Raw genomic sequence first — 21,248 nt, 5'->3', positions numbered from 1 at the left:
AAATATTCTTATTATACATATTGTGTTCATAGCAAGATTCCATTTAATTGTTATGAAAAGACAATAAATCGCGTTTGTATACTTTCCAAAACGGAAACTCGCTCACATTGACCAACAAATATTTTTAATATTACATTTTGAAAAGTACATAACATAATGAAATAATATGTACATACAAATATCAATACTGCTCCATCTTTATACAATACTAGTAGTTCCTGAGATTAGCGCGTTCAAACAAACAAACTCTTCAGCTTTATAATCTTCTTATATATAAAAATGAATCACAAAATGTGTTGGTAAGCGCATAACTCGAGAACGGCTGAACCGATTTCGATAATTCTTTTTTTATTATATTTCTTGAAGTACGAGGATGGTTCTTATGTAGAAAAAACGTAAACATGTACCACAGGCGAAGCCGGGGCGGACCGCTAGTATTAGTATAGATATTAAGTTTTAAACGATTTATTCAAATAGCTATCTATTCTAGTAGAAAAGCTATTCACATTCATATATGTATTTTAGAATACATATATCAAAGTAGTAGTAAGTATCTACTCAAAATAATACCAAAAAATGACTGTACAATGAAGCTTTATTAGACTTGATAAATGAATTTAATAATTATTTAACTCCCGTTTTATATTCAATGATATTATGCCAATATTATATCAACTAGAGGTGCTATGTACCTCTCACCTTCCAATGCATAATAAGCATGTCATTCTAATGTGAGACCAATGCAATTATTTGTTAGGTACTGTAAAGATTATTAAAGCCTATTTATAATTTATACATTCCCTATTTCTTATCACTCTTAAAATCATTGAGATATACATATGGAGACGACACCGCCTACATCACTTATGTTCCGCTCAACATAAGCCATATGACTTAACTGCACGCTCATTTTTTATTTGTTTTAAAGTGAAACGCATCAAATATGCCTTCGTGTGTGTTACGATATTGCACAAATAATACGGAAAAGTGACTAACATAACTTTTCATCGGTAAGTACCTAACTAGATAATAATTTTTAAAACTTAGTTAGAGCAAAAAATGGCGCACAGATTTTGTTCGTGGTGTCTCCTCCGTACGTAGTAATATTATCTCAATGCTTAAAATATGTTTTATAAGTACCAACATGGACTAATAAATATACCAATAAGGTACACAGAAGTTTATTCTTGATTTATGATTGGAAGAAAAATCTTTTATTACCATTGTACATATTATATTCAATTTGTGTCAATTCCATCACTATACTAAGATCATGCCCTTATTTCTTACATTCACATGCGCAAATTTCACTGCACAAAGTCTTATACACCGTTCAACGGTGTTAGTTATATCAGAGATTAAAACTATCCAATCGCAGCTTCCCATCGTTCTCGGTCAAGTACAATAAGTCAGCCATTGTCTGCTCGCATATAGCCTCTTCCGCCTTCTCCGACATCTAAAAGGTATATTTGTTTGTTAATTATTCGAATTGTATGTAATACAAGATATATCTTAATAAAAAAATACAGGGAATTTGAAAATCATGCTCTGGTTTGTTAGGTTTGTGTCTTCTAACTATTGTATTGATCTGCATATATTATTAAGAATAATTTTGTTTTCATGGTTTGTGTAACCAAAAATTAATTATTAAAAGTTGTAGAAGAAGTTAATAACTTTTTTTACGTTTTACAGACTTGGCATTCATCTAAATTCATTCCTATGATTTTATTAAATTGATCTCATAACTTCTACACCCCTTCACATGCTTTCACATCTAAATTACCGGTTGTCTGGAAGAAATCGCTATTTAGCGATAAGGCCGCCGTTTGTTACAATGTATCCTAGATTAAGTCACAATTTGTAATTTTTAAGAGCAATAAAGTAATAAATAAATAAATCTTAACTCATACTCACCGGCCTAAAAGCATGTTTGGTGTTCGGTGTGAATTTAAAATTGGGTCCAAAATTTACGCTGACTGTGCAATTCTTGTGCAACGAAACGGATGGATAGTAGCATCCTTGAAACACATCAGTGAACGCTTCGCCTTGACACTCGCCGTTCTTGAAAAAGTATATTTTACTTCCTGATAGCGGTTTCAGATTGTTGAGAGATTCCTGGATGTTGTCCTTGTCCTCGTAGTATAGGTGGCTCTTGAATTTAACGAGCGGCTGCAAGTTTAATATTTATTTGAGAAATCATTCATTTAATTATTTTTAATAAGGAACTAACTAAAGTGCTTACAAATAGCTAGAACTGGTCAAAATTTGTATGTGATCTTTTTTTTTTAAGTTGAAAATAATTAAATAACATTTATTAATATACAAGAAGTTATTCAAACTGTTTGATTCTTTTATAATAATTTTCTGAATATAAAATCTTTCTTAAACTACTATAGGGGGGAAATATGTAATGCCAACTGAAAAAAAAGTGCTCTACATATTTATAAAGTTTAGTAGAGATTTCATACAGGTTGTAATTTAAACAGATTTTAGTCAGTTCGATTCCAGTGTCTTTCCTAAAATAATGAAATGTTCTCTATGAGTTAAATTGTCTTTCTACTTGAATAAGAGTACTTTATGTTCAGTAATTTTGTATAGCTTTTATAAGTACTTACGCGATCCTTATAAGTGTTTGGTGTGTACTTGGTAGTGGGGCTATCTGGCAAAATGATGAGGAAACCCAACGTGTCTCCCTCACCGTATCCCGGACTGTAGTGCTTACCGCGAGATTCGTGGAACCTGTGAAATCAATCGAATAAGCATATAATAAGAAAACAGACTTACAGAAGCGAAACTGACATAATATACATATTTACGTATAACAGTATTTTGATAGACGTAAAGGATTTTTGAAAATTTGCCTGCATGCAACCTTCTAATCGCGATATTTATTATGTCCGCGCTGCTTCATGCAATCGTCAACCACGCTACAAAATGGCTAAATTTTCTTCCTAATAGCATATTAAGAGTCAGTCTAGTTGATATAGTCTTGCGCGACGCATGGCATGCATTGCCGGAGCGACGTTGCCGCTCCGTCAATACAATTTTGATTGTTTATACGCAAGTATCACAATATTATGTAGATACAACCAGTAGGTAAACTTCATACAACACGTACGAAATGGCTCACGCACACAAGCAAGAGTGTTTACAAGAATCGTAAGGGTATTTCTTCTTTCTGGTATATCTGTCAATTATCATAATTTTCCCTACTGGTTGTATCTGTATATTGTGATCCTACCCATCTATACCCACCCAGCCTTTTTTTTTTTAGTGGGGAAATCATGCATAGATACCCACGGCCTTCGGGGAAAGGGCCGTGGGTTATGTCGGATTCCTACCGACCAAAACCCCACTGTGTTCCGGCAAGCCGCATCAACGACGGGGCCACGGGTATAGGTAGAATTGGTCCGTGACCCCATCAGCAGCTGCCCGTCTCCAGGCCAACACAAACTATGAGCCCGCCAGCTCTGACCTCATGGGGCGGCGTGAGCGGAACACGTCTCACGCCGCCTCAACTCACCGGACGATGGACTAAATCCCCGCTCCATCGCCCGGCGCCCCTCGTTAGGGAGGCTGGTTGCGGCCGCGTAAATCAGCCGCAACGCGACGACGACGCCCAATAGGACGTCGGCGCCGGATCGGGTCTGCGTGAGGAGTACCCACCCAGCCTCCCCCTATCCCCTACCCGCGCCACCAGTACCCGCACCTGGTGCCCTTCCTGCTGCGCCACGAGTAGCCGAACTTGTCGTAGCCGAGCGGCGCCTGCAGGTTGGCGTACCGGCGGCCCCAGCCCACGCGGCTCGCGGCGCCCTCCGGCATCTCCTCCACGCTCGCCTCCCAGTACCACGCGCCGCGGGACACGCCTGTGCATACAAATAATAAATAAATAATAATAAATATTTCAGGACAATTTTCACACATGGCACGATCTGATCCCATACTAAACTTTCGCTTGTGTTATGGAAACCAGATGGCTGATAAACATACATACATAATTTTAAATAAATACTTATAAGTTATAAGTATATAGATAATTAACACCCAGACACAGAGCAAACATCTATGTTCATCACACAAATATTTGCCCCGGGTGGAAATCGAACCCACGACCTCTGGCTTGGAAGGCAGGGCCACTACCAACCAAGCCAACCGGTCAGTCAAAATATATACAGGTTTTCTCGAGGAAAGTTTTAGTATATAATTTACTACCTGGTCCGCCCCGGCTTCGCCCGTGGTACATATTTCGCAATAAAAGGTAGCCTATGTTCTTTCTCAGGGTCTAAAGATTATCTGTGCCAAATTTCAAATCGGTCCAGTAGTTTATACGTGAAAACCATACTTACATACAAACCTTTCCTCTTTATAATATTAGTATAGATTAGGTTCTAGTCAAAATGGGCGAAGCCGCGGGCATAAAGATAATTATTATAAATTATTCACGATCGATATTTATAGTCAAGGTCGATAATATTATGAGTAAAAAGTTGTAGATAGGTTACCAATAACATTCTATCTTCAAAAACGGCACAAAAACGCACGTAAGGCAAATACCATGAGCGAAAAAGATACATTTCGCGTGCTGCATACTGCACTTTTCAACTTATAATATCATGGGTGAAAGTGTATTTATTAAAAAGGACGCTGTTCGATTAATTCGACCGCATCCCTTAAATTAAATCGAATAACGAACGACCGACGAACGAACGTATCGTTCATAAACGAATTCAAACAAATCTCACCATGAGTCGCCCGCACCATGCAATAGCCCTTCTCCCCAGTGACAGCTAGCCGGTCTTCAGCGATCTTCAGTTGCGGCGCTCGATCGTGCAACGCGAGCAACACGCCCCCGGGACATAGCGAACGGTACAACCAGCCCGGTATCGGCTTGCCACTCCATTCGTTGCTTTCGTCAAACTCCTGAAATTTGGGACGTATTTTCCATGGAGGAATTCCAGATGATTTGGTTTAATGCAATAGCAAAATGTAAGGAAACATTAAAGTGATGGTGTTTTTGCTGATTACTCGCTTGCCCTAGGTGAACTCCGTTTCGCCCATGATTTTTAATTCTAGTCAATAGACAGATCAAACGAATTAAGTCAGCGAAGACGCCGTCTAAATCAGTAAGATTACTTACATAAACAAAACATAGCACCTATTACATCATACCACAATTTACCTGTCTGAACGGCGCGTGCGGGTCGGGCTCGGCCAGTATGTACCTATACCCATCCTTGTTAAACGGATGCTCAGTAGGGTACCCGTGCGAGGGTAGCTTGAGCGAGCTAAGATCGCTCGACCGGCCCTTCTTGCCGACCGGCGCGCCCGTCTCAGCGCCCACCGCGGGCCGCCGCTTGCCTTGTCGGCCCTTTACATTGCCCGTTAGAGGTACTGAAAGTGCAATATTTATGACTACTTATTTCAAAAACATTTGAATTTACCACTTATTTCAAAAATTGCTACAAGATTTGGCTTAGACCTTGCTAAAACATGACGAAAATATCAATTTAATAATAAACAATAACAAGGCTCATTGTTTCTAGGTACCTAATAAGTTTTATTACCTAAGTAATAAGTAATTTTAGCTCTAGGCCAGTTTCATCGTATAAAACATACTAGACGTAGAATTACTCGCGTGCAAATTACGTTATCGCGTGACAACATGACGTATTTCCATTCCCCATTTCATCCGCATCAAGTTTTGTTTTCTGGACAAAATGTAGCCTACGCCCTTTTCCAAGGTCAAGATTATCTTTGTTCCGAATTTCAGATTATCTCAATGTATTGGGCGAAACGGGCAGTTACTATCGTATTTAAGAAAGAGAACACATTGTAAGTGTGAGGCAAATAGATTCATTCAAATATTATCTACATTATTGTACGTGGGTAATTTATAAAACAGTCTCTGATTGGGTCCGTCCGTTTTCGAAAAACAACATTTCAGAAAAAAAAAATACGTTTTATCCACCATCAAGAAAATGGAGAACTCTAAGGATTATAAAACATTTCATATACCTATGTGTTAAAAATATATGCAAATAGTTTTGAACACTTAGTATTAAGACGATACACAAAAAAAAATCCACTGCTTGGTGGGCGGAGTATAGTTCGCTATCGCGAACGCGGGTGTGCGCGATGTCATTCTTGCAAACTCGCCGCGCTGCCGCTGGCCGACTCGGGACAAACATGTATGGAGTCGTCATACAGTTATAATATTGTTATAGTTACATATATTTAATTGTTGATTTATTGGTTTTATTTTCTTGCTTATAAACAAATAATCTTCTTTTTAACTACTACTTAGACATTATTAATAATTATTATTATTTCGTAATGTTTACTTTATTACAAAATAATACAGGTTATAAATAATCTTTAAAATAACAAAAAATATTGTTACTCTGAAAAAATGAAATGGTACTCAATAACGCGGACTACTGAATGGATTTAGATAGAATTTGATGCTGACGTAGATATTACATCATGCCCAGAAATGAAAGGTAATATTTCTGAAAGAAGTTATAAACCCTAATTCTTCTCAGTCAAAGTCAAGAGTGGAAGATATCACTAATACAGTAAAACTGATGCGAAACTTTGGATGTTAATTTATATATTTTTTTGTTAGTTGTTACTTAATCACGTCAAGACTACATTACCAATTTTGATAAAATATAGCTAATTGCCTGGATTTACACATAGGATACTTTTATCCGAACTGAACACTTCTGTGGGATAAGACAGGATTCACGATATAATCTAATTCCACGCGGGCAAAGCCACGGTCGGAATGATATTTTTTTAAATAAAAAAATTGTTTAAAAAAAACACAAAATATATTGACGCATGTATTTATTTTTTGCACTCTATTATAATTGTAATTATTCATTACAAATAATCAAAATAAAATAGCCAGAACAAAGTTAGGCCCTGGTAGGGTAGGTAGGCAGGTACAGCAATGTGAGACGAACACTGGCTTATTTATACCAATAATAATGTATTATAAACATTAAATTAAGTTTACTTTCTAACAACAAAAATACATAATATTAGCTAATGTGAAAGCGAATCAACCAATCATCCCACAACAATGAAATGTGCACACAAATATTCATCCAAATCGGTTCATGTCATTAGGAGGAGTGACTGCAGCGCCATCTTCCGGGCCCAATTGTGTTTCCAGATCACCCAGGAACTCAATTTAATATACTTACACAAAATTTTTCGAAATGAAAACTCACATTACTATGTAAATATGAATATAAACCTGTTTTATTACTAAGCAATTTCCCGCACAGGTGTAGTAAGTATAAATGAAATAAATATCAACATCAAATTCTTTATACAACATACTTATCTACCACCTACTAAGAAATGTAATTCTTGAAATTTTTTCGTATTTTTTTTTAAATATAATACTACTCCAATGAGCTCCTGTTCCATATTACGTCCACCATACTTCCACTAAGTTCACCATGATTTTTTATTTCTTTGCACTTTGTTGCTTTTTGCTAAAAATGGAATCATGCGATATGCGATAAAACCAGTAGAGCGTTGATAACATACATTTTTGACTGAATAAAGGTACTTACGAAGGAGTGGGTTCACATTGTGAACAATCAGTGGGTTTATTTTCCTTCTGGATTCCGGATTTCTGAAAAGATTATTTATGCTATAAATGAAAAAATCTTACACATTCGTTATGTACTTAAAACAGGGGTACATATCAAACATCGTCTATAATACAATTATCATCAAATTTAAAATAAAACCAACTTACTTCATTAATTTGTTCCAATTGTAAGCATTCTTTTTCCTCCAACCTTTATGTTTCTTCTTCTTATTTTCTTTATTGTCCCCATTTGTCTCATTTTGTCTTATCGTGTTGTCACCCTTTTTTACGATTGCGCGAGCGACACAAGTTCCCCGTGTGACGGCCGTAGCGGGAATGACTCGTGCAGCGATCGGGGTAGGAAGGTACAGGGCGGCTCTCGCTATATTGGCTGGTCGCGCGCTAATTTCAAGTATTTCTTGTTTATTTCAAAACCATCGCATATTTCAAAATTCTAACACGGTAGACGTATAGGTTGTATATTTTATAGTTAATATCCAAAAAGTCGTAACTTTACGTTTGTTATTTTGAAGATGCCAGAGATTAAAAAAAAATAACAATGAGAACTTTGTATTTTTTTTCTATCGAAATCGAGAAAATATCATGGAATCATGTTTCTAAAACGGTAGACGTATTGTGTTACTATTGAACTTTCTTGTCAAGAATTTTCATCACGACAACTTTAATAATATAAAAATTACGAAGGTTTGAAAAGGGCCGTAAATATTAGAAAAATTAATTCATCACCTTAAGGAAAGTAAAGTTAAGGATAAGTACGTAGAAAAAATGGCCCAAGTGATATTTCTTACAAAAGGGCCCCGCAGAGGTCACAGGGAAGATTAATTTGGTTGTACAGTAGAACCTCGATAAGTTAAAGTCCAAGGGAAACACAAAATATTTTAAGTTATAGAGGTTTTAAGTTATCAAGGGTCTATCCATTTTTCACTGCTTCTATAGCTTTTAATTTATCGGCGTAGGTGAGGGTTGTTAGTTTTCTTTTTGGACTCATTTTAAGCCAGTTTTATCACACAGTAAGTAAAGCGATGTTACCAGGACAACTATCAAAAACTTATGATGCAAGTAAGTCGTTGTCATAAAGCTATCCGCCGCAAAGCTTTGAAGAATTTCGATAAAGCAAACAATAGGTAATGTATTGTATACGTTAACAATACATAGTAAACACGTGCAAGCAATAAATACCGAAACCTTTTGTTTTGACACTCTTTCAAAATGACTCATTGACAAATAATTTTATGTTATAGAGGTTGTGGAAACATTTCTTTAAGTAACTGAGGGCCAATACAGAGATTATTTATTTAAGTTATAGAGGTTGCGTATTTTAAGTTAAAGAGGTTTTGGGCTCTGATGGGAAGGGAACATATAATTTTTTGAAGTTACAGAGGTTTTTATGTTATCGAGGTTTAAGTTATCGAGGTTCTACTGTATGTATTTGTGCTTATGCGAAGTCGAGGGCATCAGATAGCTGTATAATTTACGTCAATAGTGAATACGCCGTAAACCCGTTGTACAACTTGTAAACGAGCAAACTCTGACTTATTTCATATCTTAAAGCCATCCAGTTTCTTTTACATCTGCGCACTGGTTTAAAGTTTACCTATTAATCAAATAAATTCTTCATATCAACTAGACCAGAGCTTTAGATAAGAGAAAAAAATATACGTATATTGAGACTTTAGTTTAAAGAACATAATATTTGTATTGATTATAATTCTTTGAATTTAAATTCGTCTAGGTAAATGTAATATTGGGTATAATATTAGATACCTATGTACCTATAGTAAAAAAATACGTAGCATCCTTTTCGTGGAAAATTAGCTTTAGGGACTTTCTAATTATTTCAGAAGGCATCGCCCAAAACCTCATACCTGTATTAAAGATATTAGCATCAATTTCTACTTTAAAATGATAACATTAATAGTTACGGTGTTACAGCTTCGCCTTTGTTACGCACGCATGCGCTGCGACTCGCGACTCGACAGTCGACACTGCAGAGTTTTATTGAAACACCCATTAATAATAATACTGTTTTATAAAAAGATTACAAGCTTATTACACTCCCAAATGGCTATATCCTAGTTTAAACTAGCCTGTTTATCAGGCTCATACAAAATCTTTTATTATAGAAACTAATGCCAAAGTAACTATTCTCTAATCTGTGCTAATGCGCTGGCATTTTCTTTTTCGTTTTGCTATCTATGATTTGCGGTCATCGCGTTACTTGGAAACCCAAGCTTAATAGGCTATATTAAGACACAGATCATACCAGTTAAATCGATACGAGAAGTTTTAGACCAATCAGATTCTGTTACACAATGCGTACTAGAAAAATGATTAATAATATGCGAACAGAACATATTATTATAAAGAAAAATATGCTTTTAATAGTAGGTACGTTTCAAGATTATATGACTTTTAATAATTCACATTAACGTTAGAGAAATTTTGAAAAATACTAATGTTTTGTTTTCAAATGAAAATTCCAATAGATTTAATTTTTATTGAAGTTTTGACGCAGAATGCTGCTCCACAATATTTTTAAGTACATAAAAATGGTATCCGATCGATTTTTATTTAATACGAAAATCGCTAACTAGCCTCTACAAATAGCAAGAGTCACATTAATTAAAATCATTAATAATTAATATTTAATATAAATGGAGTGATTAAGCCTAACCGTGTAACATGTAGAGTTACAATAGCGAAATAATATAATATTATAGAGCTAGAATTGTATGTTAAAATACCAGAACAAACTTTTAATGGTAATTATATTATAAGTAGCTACTTTAATATTTTAATTTTTAATCCTAAAATTAAAAATATATATCGTCCGTTTACCATTGGAAATCGCATGTATATCACATATTTGGTTTATTGCTATTTGGTTTGTGAAGCTCTATATCAATACACATCACTGATTTAAATTAAATCATAACCATGAAATATTGCTTCACTATAAGTCCTAGGTACCCACTACCCAGGCCTCAGGAGTATTAGCGAAAGTGGGTATTACGTCACCGCGTCGCATGAAATTGTCTTTGTATTTTTCTAGATTTTTACGAACTAGGTACATCTATTACTGTTAAATTCTTGATATTGTGTGTGATTAAAATTGATATAAAAGATCTTTGATATTCGTTTGTATTTAACATTAATCAGTCAAGCTAATCGGATCTTAGATCACATTCACTTACAGAGTTAAGCTAATAAATGCAACATAAAGCGTCGACAATGCAACGAAGAAAATATTTTTTCATAAAATAAACATTCATGGTACCAAAAAAATTTATTTAATATTTAATCAAAAAAGGTCAAGCTTAATTTACTCACACGCTATATTAATAAAACTACGATAACAGGAAAAGTAGGTCACAAATAAAATTCTCGTTTAATCTCCATTTATATTATATCTCAACGAAAACATAATATCAACTAGACTTCTGGTTAACAATTACCTTTATTTGAATAAACATAATAAAATGCTAATTAAGTCAGCGCTACAGAAAACATGTTACGCAACGATTGTTATCTTCAGTGTTCTACTCAAATTGTGGATGACCTATAAGTTAAGTTTGTATTCGTCGTAAACGAATATAACATTACCCTATAAATACGTCCATAATAATAAACTCCGAAATTGTTTGTTTTAGCAGTAACATATTGTTTTGAAGCTGTAAACTAAATCGCACATAAATATAACTTAAAAGCGTGTAAATAATCATAAAACACTTACTATCCATGTCGAACGGGAACGGTAATCACATTAATTCGACGACCGACTACGAAACAGTGATAAGATAACGAACTAGTAACTGCCCTAAACATACACAAAGATACATATCACATTTACAATACATAATGCAAATTAAATGAACTCGAATACTTTCAATAGCTTTTCCATGCCACTGTGATAAAAAAACCTACATTATAATACGAGCATGCAAAGTAAACATCCGTTCAAGGCCATTCACGTACGTACATCTTATTACGTTTGGTGTAAAAATTTTAATGGTTTTATTTTACAAAAATATAACTCACCAGCCATAAAGTTCAAGGTTTAATATGGAAATAATAAGGTGGAATCGATGGAGATATCGTCGTTGGACGCGACGCCGCGTATGTGAGCGTTTAAAGTGGGAGTAGAGCCACACTCGCAACGTAGCGTATACGTGTCGCGCCTGTGTGTATCGTCCGTGTTTACAAACACCACCGCAGTGCATATAGAACAATGTCATTATTCAATACTTGGTCTAGAATTTTATGCGACATGTTCGCGTAACTTACGAAGTATTATTTGCTACCACTTCGTTCATATGACCAACGTTAGCGCCCTAATATCGTTAATATTATGTCCTATACACAAAACCTGTTGTAGGTAGTCAAATTATAGCTTTTTGTCATCAAATGAACTGACAATATTTATTAGTGTTATGATGATCCAATTAGAAAAAAATATATTATTCGTATCTAGTGTTTTGGTCTAGAATCTTGGCATATCCGTTATTAGCCCTGACGCCTAAACCATCACAATGCTGATAATTCATTTCGCAAGATTTAAGGGAAACGACTGACGACATACGGTTAAATATTTGTCCATGAAAATAATATATACTTCTGACAAACCGAAGAAATAAATTCAGGGTTACACTGTATAATTTAAAAGTGCGAATATTTGTATTCAAAGCTGAGCCGGGATAAATTCTCGAATTCCCACTACTTACTGAAAGGTTCTATACAAATAGGGTCAGTTTTATGGAACTATATATTATATGTAGACATCGGATTATATGCATTTGCATATTTGCATATGCAAATGCATAAATCTCTCTAATGACGGCGTTAGTGCATATTTTAGCCTTTTTCCCCAATCGTGCATATTTCGTTAAGTAGCGGGAATTTTTTACTGGTCGACTAACCTTTTTTAGCCAATCAGAACGCTCAGCGAGTAAACAAACCCTATTTTAGCATGGTAAAATGGCAAAAAATTACAAAATGGGCTCCATTTTAAGTAAATTTTGAACCAATCAAAATAGGGCTAGATTACCCTTTTGGGGCTAAAAACTTAAAACACGGGTTGAATACCAAAAAAGGGCTTAGTTTAGCTCGAAATGGTCTAAGGTGGCAACACTAGGATTGCGGGTGACAAACGTCACAAATTTGCACTCGAAAATTTGGTAAAAATGCTTAATTGTATATTGGCAAAAAAACTATACTTAATTACTTACAAGAAAATTTCACTGTTTTTGTACAATCTATAATTTAAATATATAAAAATAATGAAGGTTTTTTGATTTTGTATTGTGCATATTTTAGGCATATCAGTCGTTTTTAGTGCATATTTCGGCCTTTTTTAGTGCATATTTGCATGCATATTTTGGCATTTTGTTAGTGCATATAATCCGATGTCTAATTATATGTATGCGATAATGTACCGAAAATCAGAAAGATAAAAAATATAAATCATCTTTGTATATAATCTCTTTTTTGTCAGAAGAATGGTGCAATGTTTATTATGATGACAAATAAAAAATACTTGCTCATGTAAGAAATACTTGTTCCGAATTCGTGCTTCGTGATAATAATATGATTGAATACCTTGATTTGATCTTTTTTTTGCAGGTAATAATTAGTAGATATTTATATTGTGTCAAAATATAAACTTAGACCACACTTTTTTATGGAAAAACGAGCTATTGCTCATACCTATACTTAGCATATCATTTTTAAAATCTGTTCAAACCTACCTAAGTACGATCAACTCTTTTTATTTATTCGTTCTTTTTATTTGCTAAATCTACATCTATACTAATATTATAAAGAGGAAAGGTTTGTATGTAGGTATGTATGGTTTTCACGCATTACTGGACCGATTTTGATGAAATTTGGCACAGACAATCTTTAGAGTTTAGACCCTGAGAAAGAACATAGGCTACCTTTTATTGCGAAATACCACGCGAAGTATCACGGGCGAAGCCGAGGCGGACCGCTAGTTTAATATAAAATATAAATCAATATATTATGTAGTTGTGTTAATGTAAAGAGGCAAGTTCTATGAAAAATCCATATCATTTTTTAATTATAGAATTTCCGTTGTATTAAAGTTAGTTCGCTTAATATTTTTCGATTTTTTTAAGTTCAGTGCATTTTATGCAAAATTTTGAAATAAGTGCGACAGTGTTATCGGCGGCGCTAAAGTTAAATTTAGCTCTGAATGAGCGGTCTCATGGGGTCGCATACACAGACATGTATCAAGATAGACTAAGCGAGTGTATGTACTTCCCGTGTCCAAACTAAGATTATGAAACTTACTTGACGCTGGCCTACACTCAGTCCGCGCTTGCAGTTCGCCAAGGAAAGACGTGAAGCTGAATAAAGTAAAATGCCGAATTACGCCGTTATAAACTGTAGAAACTCCACAGCTGTGAGTGGCCGAGTTAGCAGAGATGTTTCCTTCCACCGGTAAGTAATTTTCTAATCAGAATATGCACTATTTATTTTAAAATCAAATAAAGAATATCTGTGGAAAACGATCGTGACAAACACGGATACCAAATCATACGAAATGATTCGGAATACATTGCGGCTTTTACTTGGCACGGTAAAGATCGAGTCGTATGATAACAAGCAATGAATAACGTCTTCTCATTTTTCTGTTCTCATTTTTCTGTCCAATTTTGTGGTTAGTGATGTTCATTTGATGCAACAGTTCTCGATTCTAATCGATTTTATAATCGAACAGAAAAATGATAATTTGAAGGAGCAATTTTTCAGAAAAAAAGGCATAGATTTTTTTTGTCATTTAATACGACTTGACCTAGAACTATTAAGTATTTTAATACAAAGGTACTAAAAATAAATATTATGACATGGACGCCATTAGTTAAAGTGTCATCTTGGGAGTTTTTTAAGAAAACTCCTTATTGCTTAGACTATGTTTGTTTTTTCAGTTTTCCAAGTAACCCGAACATAAAAGAAAAATGGATTGATGCAACGGGACATAAAGATTGATTGATTGACAGTTTCATTACTTTCTTTCGATGGCCTCTCTAGTACGTAGTACACGGTAACTCAATGGGCATATGTAAGAAAAAGCTAAAACACATTAGTTTACTTGTTAGAATATTAAAAGGTTTATAAATTTATTTTATCATTCCTCTGTCTATGGTAATTATCATTTTTCTGTCTTGAATCGATTTAGTAATCGATTACGATTCATTTATTTAATTACCTCTTAGACATAGATCTAGTTTGATCTGATTTCTTTCGATTTACTTCGATGGGATAGGACGATACTAGAATCGCCGCGCGAGTGGCGTCCTAATCGATTTAGCGTAAAATGAAATTACCATCACTAAAAAGCGCTCGTGACGTCATAACGCGTCAAGGTCAGTACAAAAAATATGACACGCTTGGTTTTCATACAGATCGCGGTACTTGCGTAGTCTATCTATGTCTGTGGTCGCATACGAAGTCTGTAGAAAGTTCAACAAAATGTCGTACCTATGATATATTCATAAGCTAGTTTATGCCATTTGATCAAATTAGGTAGCAGGTATGCCATCTCTCAATCCTACAAATATAATCCTACTAATATTATAACTGCGAAAGTTTGTGAAGATGGATAGATGGATGCTTGTTAACTCTTGCACGCAAATACTACTGAACCAATTAGACCCAGTAAGACCCAGAATAAGACATAAGCTACAGCTACATTGGAACGGGAACTATGCAGGTTTTACTTTGAAAACGGGGCCGGGGGAAGCCGCGAACGGAAATCTAGTACATAATTTTATAAACGCAAAGTTTGTAAGATTGGATAGATGTATGTTTTTTATCACGCGATAAGATTTGATGATCCTTGGCAGTAATATAGCTTATGGATCTATCAGAAGATATCCTATGCCCTATGGTATAGAAATATGTACTTGTACGGGCGCGGGTGATACCGCGCGACACAACTATCATCATAAATAACCTTTTGAAATATAGGCCTTATTTCAGTTAATTTGATTGATTGCTCTTTTCATTGTGTTTTTAAACAAATATAATATACCTATAGTTTAGGGATGTAACGATACCGATACCGATACCGATATATCGGCCGATATATCGGTATCGCCGATAATAAATCAACCGATACCGATATTTTTTTATTAAATTCTTTCTTTTCTTTTATTTTTTTGCATTGTATTCATTCATATTGTTTTATTTCTGTTTCTGTAATAGTGTTAAGGAAGAGCCGGAACCTCCTGACACAAGCATTTTATTTGCTTACTAGGAGTGTTCCAATCACAAATTTGTTTATGTAAAGGAAAGAAATAAATAATTTTGAATTTTTTTAATTTTTAACGTGATAACGTTTTTAAAATCGTTTTAGTCGGGTGACATGTTCATAAACTTGTGTCACACCAAAACCTCACGACTCCGATCGCAGGTATAACGAGAGAGAGACGGACTGATCTCCCGTTTCATCTCGAGCGCTGCCACTGCATTATGTTATCACGTAAACATCTCGATCGTAAACCTACTTTACAAACAACCAATTTTTTTGATATCAAATAATTCAAAAATCCGCGCCCAATGAACGATGCGGGAGGCCGCCCGCGCGTGCGCACTTTGTTTTCTGAAAAAACTCTACCAATTTAGTAAACTTTTATTAGGTACTGATTGTATGTGTATTACTTAAAGTTTAACTGACTTCGTAAAATAATAATACTAAAATAAATGGTTTTGTTGTTTTTTGATTTGGCATTTTTATTTAAAAGAATACGATTAACAGTCGTCTCTGTTAAATGTTGGTAACTTTTTATGCATAATTCACTATTTATTTTTCTACCAAGCCATCGATATCGGTATCGGTATCGGTATCGCCGATACATTACTACAAATATCGGTATCGGTATCGTATCGGCAAAATCATGTATCGTTACATCCCTACTATAGTTAATAATTTGTTCAATTTTTTATTTAATTTTTTTTTTATTAAATATACATATATTAAATTTACACAAGACAGGTTTTTCGGCCTTTCAGTATGTTATTAAAATATCACGTTCTATTACAAAGAAATCAGTAAATATGTCAATACAAAACATCCACTGCATCTACAATGCGAGTAAACCTCGGGCCTAGCTTCAATTAAATGTAGACTATTGCTTTAGAAGTTTTTGTCATCACCATATTTAACCAAATTTTATTTTTAATTTATCATTTTACATACAACTACACTTCAACTACACATCTTTGTAGCAAAGAAAAATATTCTTGTCTCTGTTCCTGATTTTTTGTAAAATAAGCCTGAGCATAAGCTTGTTGTTTTTAAACAATTTCAATGCAGTGACTGGGTGTGATCGCCAAAAAAAGTACATAACCGACCGGTTGGCTTAATTGGTAGTGACCCTGCCTTCCAAGCCTGAAGTTGTGGGTTTGATTGCAATCCGGGGCAAATATTAGTGTCATGAACATAGATGTTTGCTCTGTGTCTAGGTGTTGATTATCTATACATATACAAGTGTCTTTTGCACACCTCATAAGCGAAGCGTTGAGGTGGGTACTACTGTCACTTCGCGCAAAACATCTGATTTTTCAAACTTAAAATGTCTTTATGTATCATACATTGCACTTGTAAGATAATACATACACACACATATTAAGAAAAAACACTATTTTTAACGTTCATGATATTTTTGATGTCATTTTTGTTATTTAAACTAGTTAAAAAACAGTTTAAAAAAGTTCTGTCTTGGACGTCCGTGTGTCTGTATGTGCGGATCCTTTTTCTTGTTAACACGATAGCGACCAAAATACTTTACTAATTGAGTCTTTTTTTTTCTCTTACGCTTGAGTATGCTCAGGAATAGAACCCTTTCATTTTTCAGGGTCTGATTCGATGTGGTTTAATTGTTATTAAATAAACAAAAATAATAATTAATAAATAATTATTTAAAAAAAATTATGAGGCGTGCACTTTTGGATTTTCCAAACTTTTTTTTATTATGCAGGAAACTACGGAAGACCTGTACCGGTAATCGAAAATAAAAGACATTAAAGGCGAGGCGTGCACTTTTGGATTTTCCAAATTATTTTAAATTATATTTGTTTCAGCCATCTGGATTTCATAACAAAACTGAAATATTTATATTTATTTATAAGAAGCGGAGATGCCAAACAACAACAATTTTCCACCTAGATGTCTTGCTTGTTTAAAATATCACATCAAACAAAACAAAAAAGGGTTAATTACATATTTAAATCAAATACCCTAAACTACATTGTTTAGAGGTGTTGAATCAAGAGCGGGTAGTGTTTCCTAACAACCTGCTTTCTTTTTCCACGGGAATAGTTTTGTGAAAAACTGACAAAATAAACATTTATTTGATCTCTTATAAAAAAATAAATTAAGAGCACTCATTGCATGCATTCCACACATTATACAAATTTACAAATTAAAATATAATTACAAAACTCCACAATTGCCCCCCCTTACTGATGTTTTCCCTTTTTAATATACACAAAAATATTCCAAATTTTAAACTTCCACACTCAACTTTATCCTGATAAAACTAGAAAAATCGTGACTTATTAATAATTATAGTAACTTTTGCCTTTGAACAAACAAAATAATTTGAAAAATTTATGTCTAAGTACTTACCCGTAGCTATTCCCATGTCGGTCACCTTTAACTGGCCCTGCTTTATCATAGCTTCATAATTGGGTTTAATATTTGTTAGTTGCAAGTTAAATAATCCAAACATGGGGCCTTGGTGTGCGTCCTCTTCATAGGTGAATGTCACTTGTATGTCTTTTATTAGTGCCCTCTGCACTGTTGCATACCAGGATTGCGTAACTCTAAAAACAAGCTCACATTAAAAACTAAATTCTTGAAATCTCCTAATTAAACAGTTTTTATTACCAAATCACAAAAAATTAAGAACTTCAAATCATGTCCCAAAACTGCAAGACAGATTTTAAAAATGGAATGTGATATAGATTTTTTTTAATCCATAGACAATAAGAGCTATTACGCACTGTCGACCAGTCGCCGGCGACTCAGTCTCTCGGCGACCAAAACAGAGAAACTAGGGGCAGGAAACCAAGCCGAGCGACAGTATTATAAGTACATTCATGCAGAATCCGGTCATACAAGAGTCGCTACGACAGTTGCTTGCAGTGTGAACGCTCCCATTTGAAGCCGTGCTTTTATTGGTCGCCGGCGACCGCCAGTCGCCTGTGCGTCGCCACAACGCGGCGAGTCGCCGAGTCGCCTGGACGACTGACGACTAAGTGCGCAAGCCCCTATTTAAACTCTAGTAAGTCACAGTCGCCGGCGACTGAGTCGCCAGCGACTGGTCGACAGTGCGTAATAGCTCTAAAGAAGAATGAAATATTCTTTTTATTTTATTTTATCAGTAAATAAATACCTACCGTCTTGGCATAGTTGTCATAGCTTCCCAGTACTGATCAATGTATGGTATTATTTCTTTATCCTTACTAAACAGAAACTTACTGCTTCCCTCTTTAATGCTTTCTTGTCTTAAATTTGCAATTGCAGTCAGACACATTTGTGGAAAAGCTATAAAATAAAACATAATAAAATAATGATAAAGCTACAGGCTCATTTATGTAATTGTAAGCAGAATTCATCAAGGTCCACTAGTCAACGGAAAAATATTCGAATAATAATTATTATTATAGGTCTTAGAGCATGATACCACATCATGAGTATCCTGCCGACTACAGAGTTATGATAGAGATTGTAATATTTTATCAACAAATTGAAGTAACTTTTACTTACTAGCTTGGTTCTTTTTAAATGTTTCCAATCCTGTTGGTGAGCAATTTTTGCATATAAACAAATAATTCGACATAAATGGGACTAATTTTCCCAGTTGATATCCAATACAGGATTCATGAAACCACCTGTTGCAAGAAGCACAAAGAAGTTCCACTATATTCAAGTTTCGATCTTTGCCGCTGAAAAGAGGTTACATTGTTATTAAAAAAGAAGAAACACAACAGCCAGGTTGAATAACTTTTTTTTTCTACTCTAAATATAAAACATACCAGTAACAATTTCCTTGAGTATCAGCATTTTTGTGTTTGTTTTTGTCGAGATTTTCCCCCGCTTTTTGAGATTCTGTTTGAGAGTTATGCGAATTGTCCATGGCATCGTTAGATATTTGAACTCCTTCATTTACAGAAGCCATTACAGTAATGGATAACCGGGAGGGTTAGTGGATTTAAATTAACCAATTAATATTTCATGTCAAATTCTACGAATAATAGCTATAAGATTACAGCTGAATTACTGTGATCGGTAAGCGTATAATGTATATTTATTTATTATACGGTAGATCAATCGTCAGGTTGATAAAATACTTCAAACTCAAAAGACATAATCATACGTCACCACATGACAAATGACAAGCAAAGTTGTGTCAACTGTCAAACAGATGAAGTCGGTTAAAAACTTAGATAAAAACCATGGACCTCGGAGCAATAAATTGAAAACATATTATTATACACCTATACTTGTATACGTAGTATATTATTATTAGTCTGTGATACTACTACATAGGGCGTATTCGGAAAGAAAGCTTGAAACTTTTATGCGCTTATCGGCGCTTGTCATGTTCATATATTTTCCTGCGCGGGTTGACAGCACTGACAGGAAAATATATGAACATGACAAGCGCCGATAAGCGCTTATAAGTTTCAAGCTTTCTTTCTGAATACGCCCATACGTAGTATATTATTATTAGTCTGTGCCTATACTAATTCCTTGGAGCATTGTTGGTTTAATGCTCTAAGGGCGTATTCAGAAAGAAAGCTTGAAACTTGTAAGCGCTTATAAGCGCTTATCGGCGCATGTCAGCGCTGGTAACCCGCGCAGGAAAATATATGAACATGACAAGCGCCGATAAGCGCTTATAAGTTTCAAGCTTTCTTTCTGAATACGCCCTATGACTTAGATCATTAAGCTCTAAGACTAATTCAAACATTCGTATATAATAAGAAAAAAAAGATTCCTCGTGTTTCTTAAAGAAGCAGTAAATAGATCTAGCAATGAGTGTAATGCAGAGGGGATGCTTTGCATGTTTTTGTGCCTATATTAGATTTTTTTATAGTATCAGACTCAAGCACATAAAATCGCATACGCAAATTATTGATAATGTGTGTTAAAATTCAAAACTTAAGTAGGTGGTACTCACTTAGAGCAATAAATGGTTTAATTCTCTAAGAGCGTTTTCACATTATCCGATCCGATATCGGATATCGGACGCCGATAGCCGATATCCGATATTTTTACTGTATGTACAACTACGATCTACCAGATCTAGATTCTAAATCCTTTTTAACATGTTTTTAGGGAGTGAAAATTGTGGCGTACGGACCTCAAACATCGTAGTACAGTCCCCAATTGAAATAAAATTCATTTCCTTCAATTTCTTGGTAAATCTAGATATACCGCACAATAGAATGGCCCGACAGCCATCTTTGTTATGTCATAGCTACCCCGTCCCTAGGAACTGGAACTAATTGGAAGTGACTACCGCACTTTTTGTGTTCAGAAAAACATGCCGATTATGTGAATAGTGGATACCAGTAGTCCGTATGG

General features: G+C 34.8%; 1 protein-coding gene and 1 long non-coding RNA gene across 4 annotated transcripts; both read right to left on the bottom strand.

Annotated features, from left to right (window-relative positions):
- Window positions 1–1,165: 1,165 nt before the first annotated feature.
- ash2 (Set1/Ash2 histone methyltransferase complex subunit ash2) lies at window positions 1,166–20,009 on the bottom strand. 3 transcript variants are annotated; one of them, XM_089700007.1, is made up of 10 exons: window positions 19,694–20,009; window positions 19,425–19,603; window positions 19,055–19,202; window positions 18,282–18,478; window positions 5,180–5,391; window positions 4,743–4,920; window positions 3,710–3,866; window positions 2,616–2,739; window positions 1,915–2,169; window positions 1,166–1,456 (listed from the first exon to the last, which is right to left on the bottom strand). In XM_089700007.1, the coding sequence occupies exons 1-10, from the start codon at window positions 19,834–19,836 to the stop codon at window positions 1,352–1,354; spliced, it is 1,698 nt and encodes a 565-aa protein (XP_089556133.1). In that variant the 5' UTR covers window positions 19,837–20,009; the 3' UTR covers window positions 1,166–1,351. The 3 variants fall into 3 exon arrangements, with proteins under 3 accessions (XP_089556133.1, XP_089556134.1, XP_089556135.1); XM_089700008.1 differs by lacking the exons at window positions 18,282–18,478; window positions 19,055–19,202; window positions 19,425–19,603; window positions 19,694–20,009 and adding an exon at window positions 11,669–11,790; XM_089700009.1 differs by lacking the exons at window positions 18,282–18,478; window positions 19,055–19,202; window positions 19,425–19,603; window positions 19,694–20,009 and adding an exon at window positions 11,364–11,523.
- On the bottom strand, window positions 6,623–8,022 carry LOC149485227 (uncharacterized). The gene is made up of 3 exons (XR_016316137.1): window positions 7,778–8,022; window positions 7,590–7,651; window positions 6,623–7,508 (listed from the first exon to the last, which is right to left on the bottom strand). It is a non-coding gene; the product is annotated as an uncharacterized LOC149485227 (long non-coding RNA).
- Window positions 20,010–21,248: the final 1,239 nt, after the last annotated feature.

This window comes from Colias philodice, chromosome 10, assembly GCF_061535455.1.
Source record: "Colias philodice isolate Cphi_HAF_F1 chromosome 10, ilColPhil1 Martin Lab GWU primary, whole genome shotgun sequence".
NCBI classification, from domain to species: domain Eukaryota; kingdom Metazoa; phylum Arthropoda; class Insecta; order Lepidoptera; family Pieridae; genus Colias; species Colias philodice.
Note: the sequence above shows the minus strand (reverse complement) of the source record. Positions and strands in the feature narration are given on the sequence as shown.

Coding starts and splice junctions, on each gene's coding strand:
- ash2 (XM_089700007.1), bottom strand. CDS start 19,836: ATGGCTTCTGTAAATGAAGGAGTTCAAATATCTAACGATGCCATGGAC. Junction 5,392..18,281: donor CGACATGGGAATAGCTACGG/GTAAGTACTTAG, acceptor TTGCACTTTCAG/TACCTCTAACGGGCAATGTA. Junction 3,867..4,742: donor CATGGTGCGGGCGACTCATG/GTGAGATTTGTT, acceptor TTGTATGCACAG/GCGTGTCCCGCGGCGCGTGG.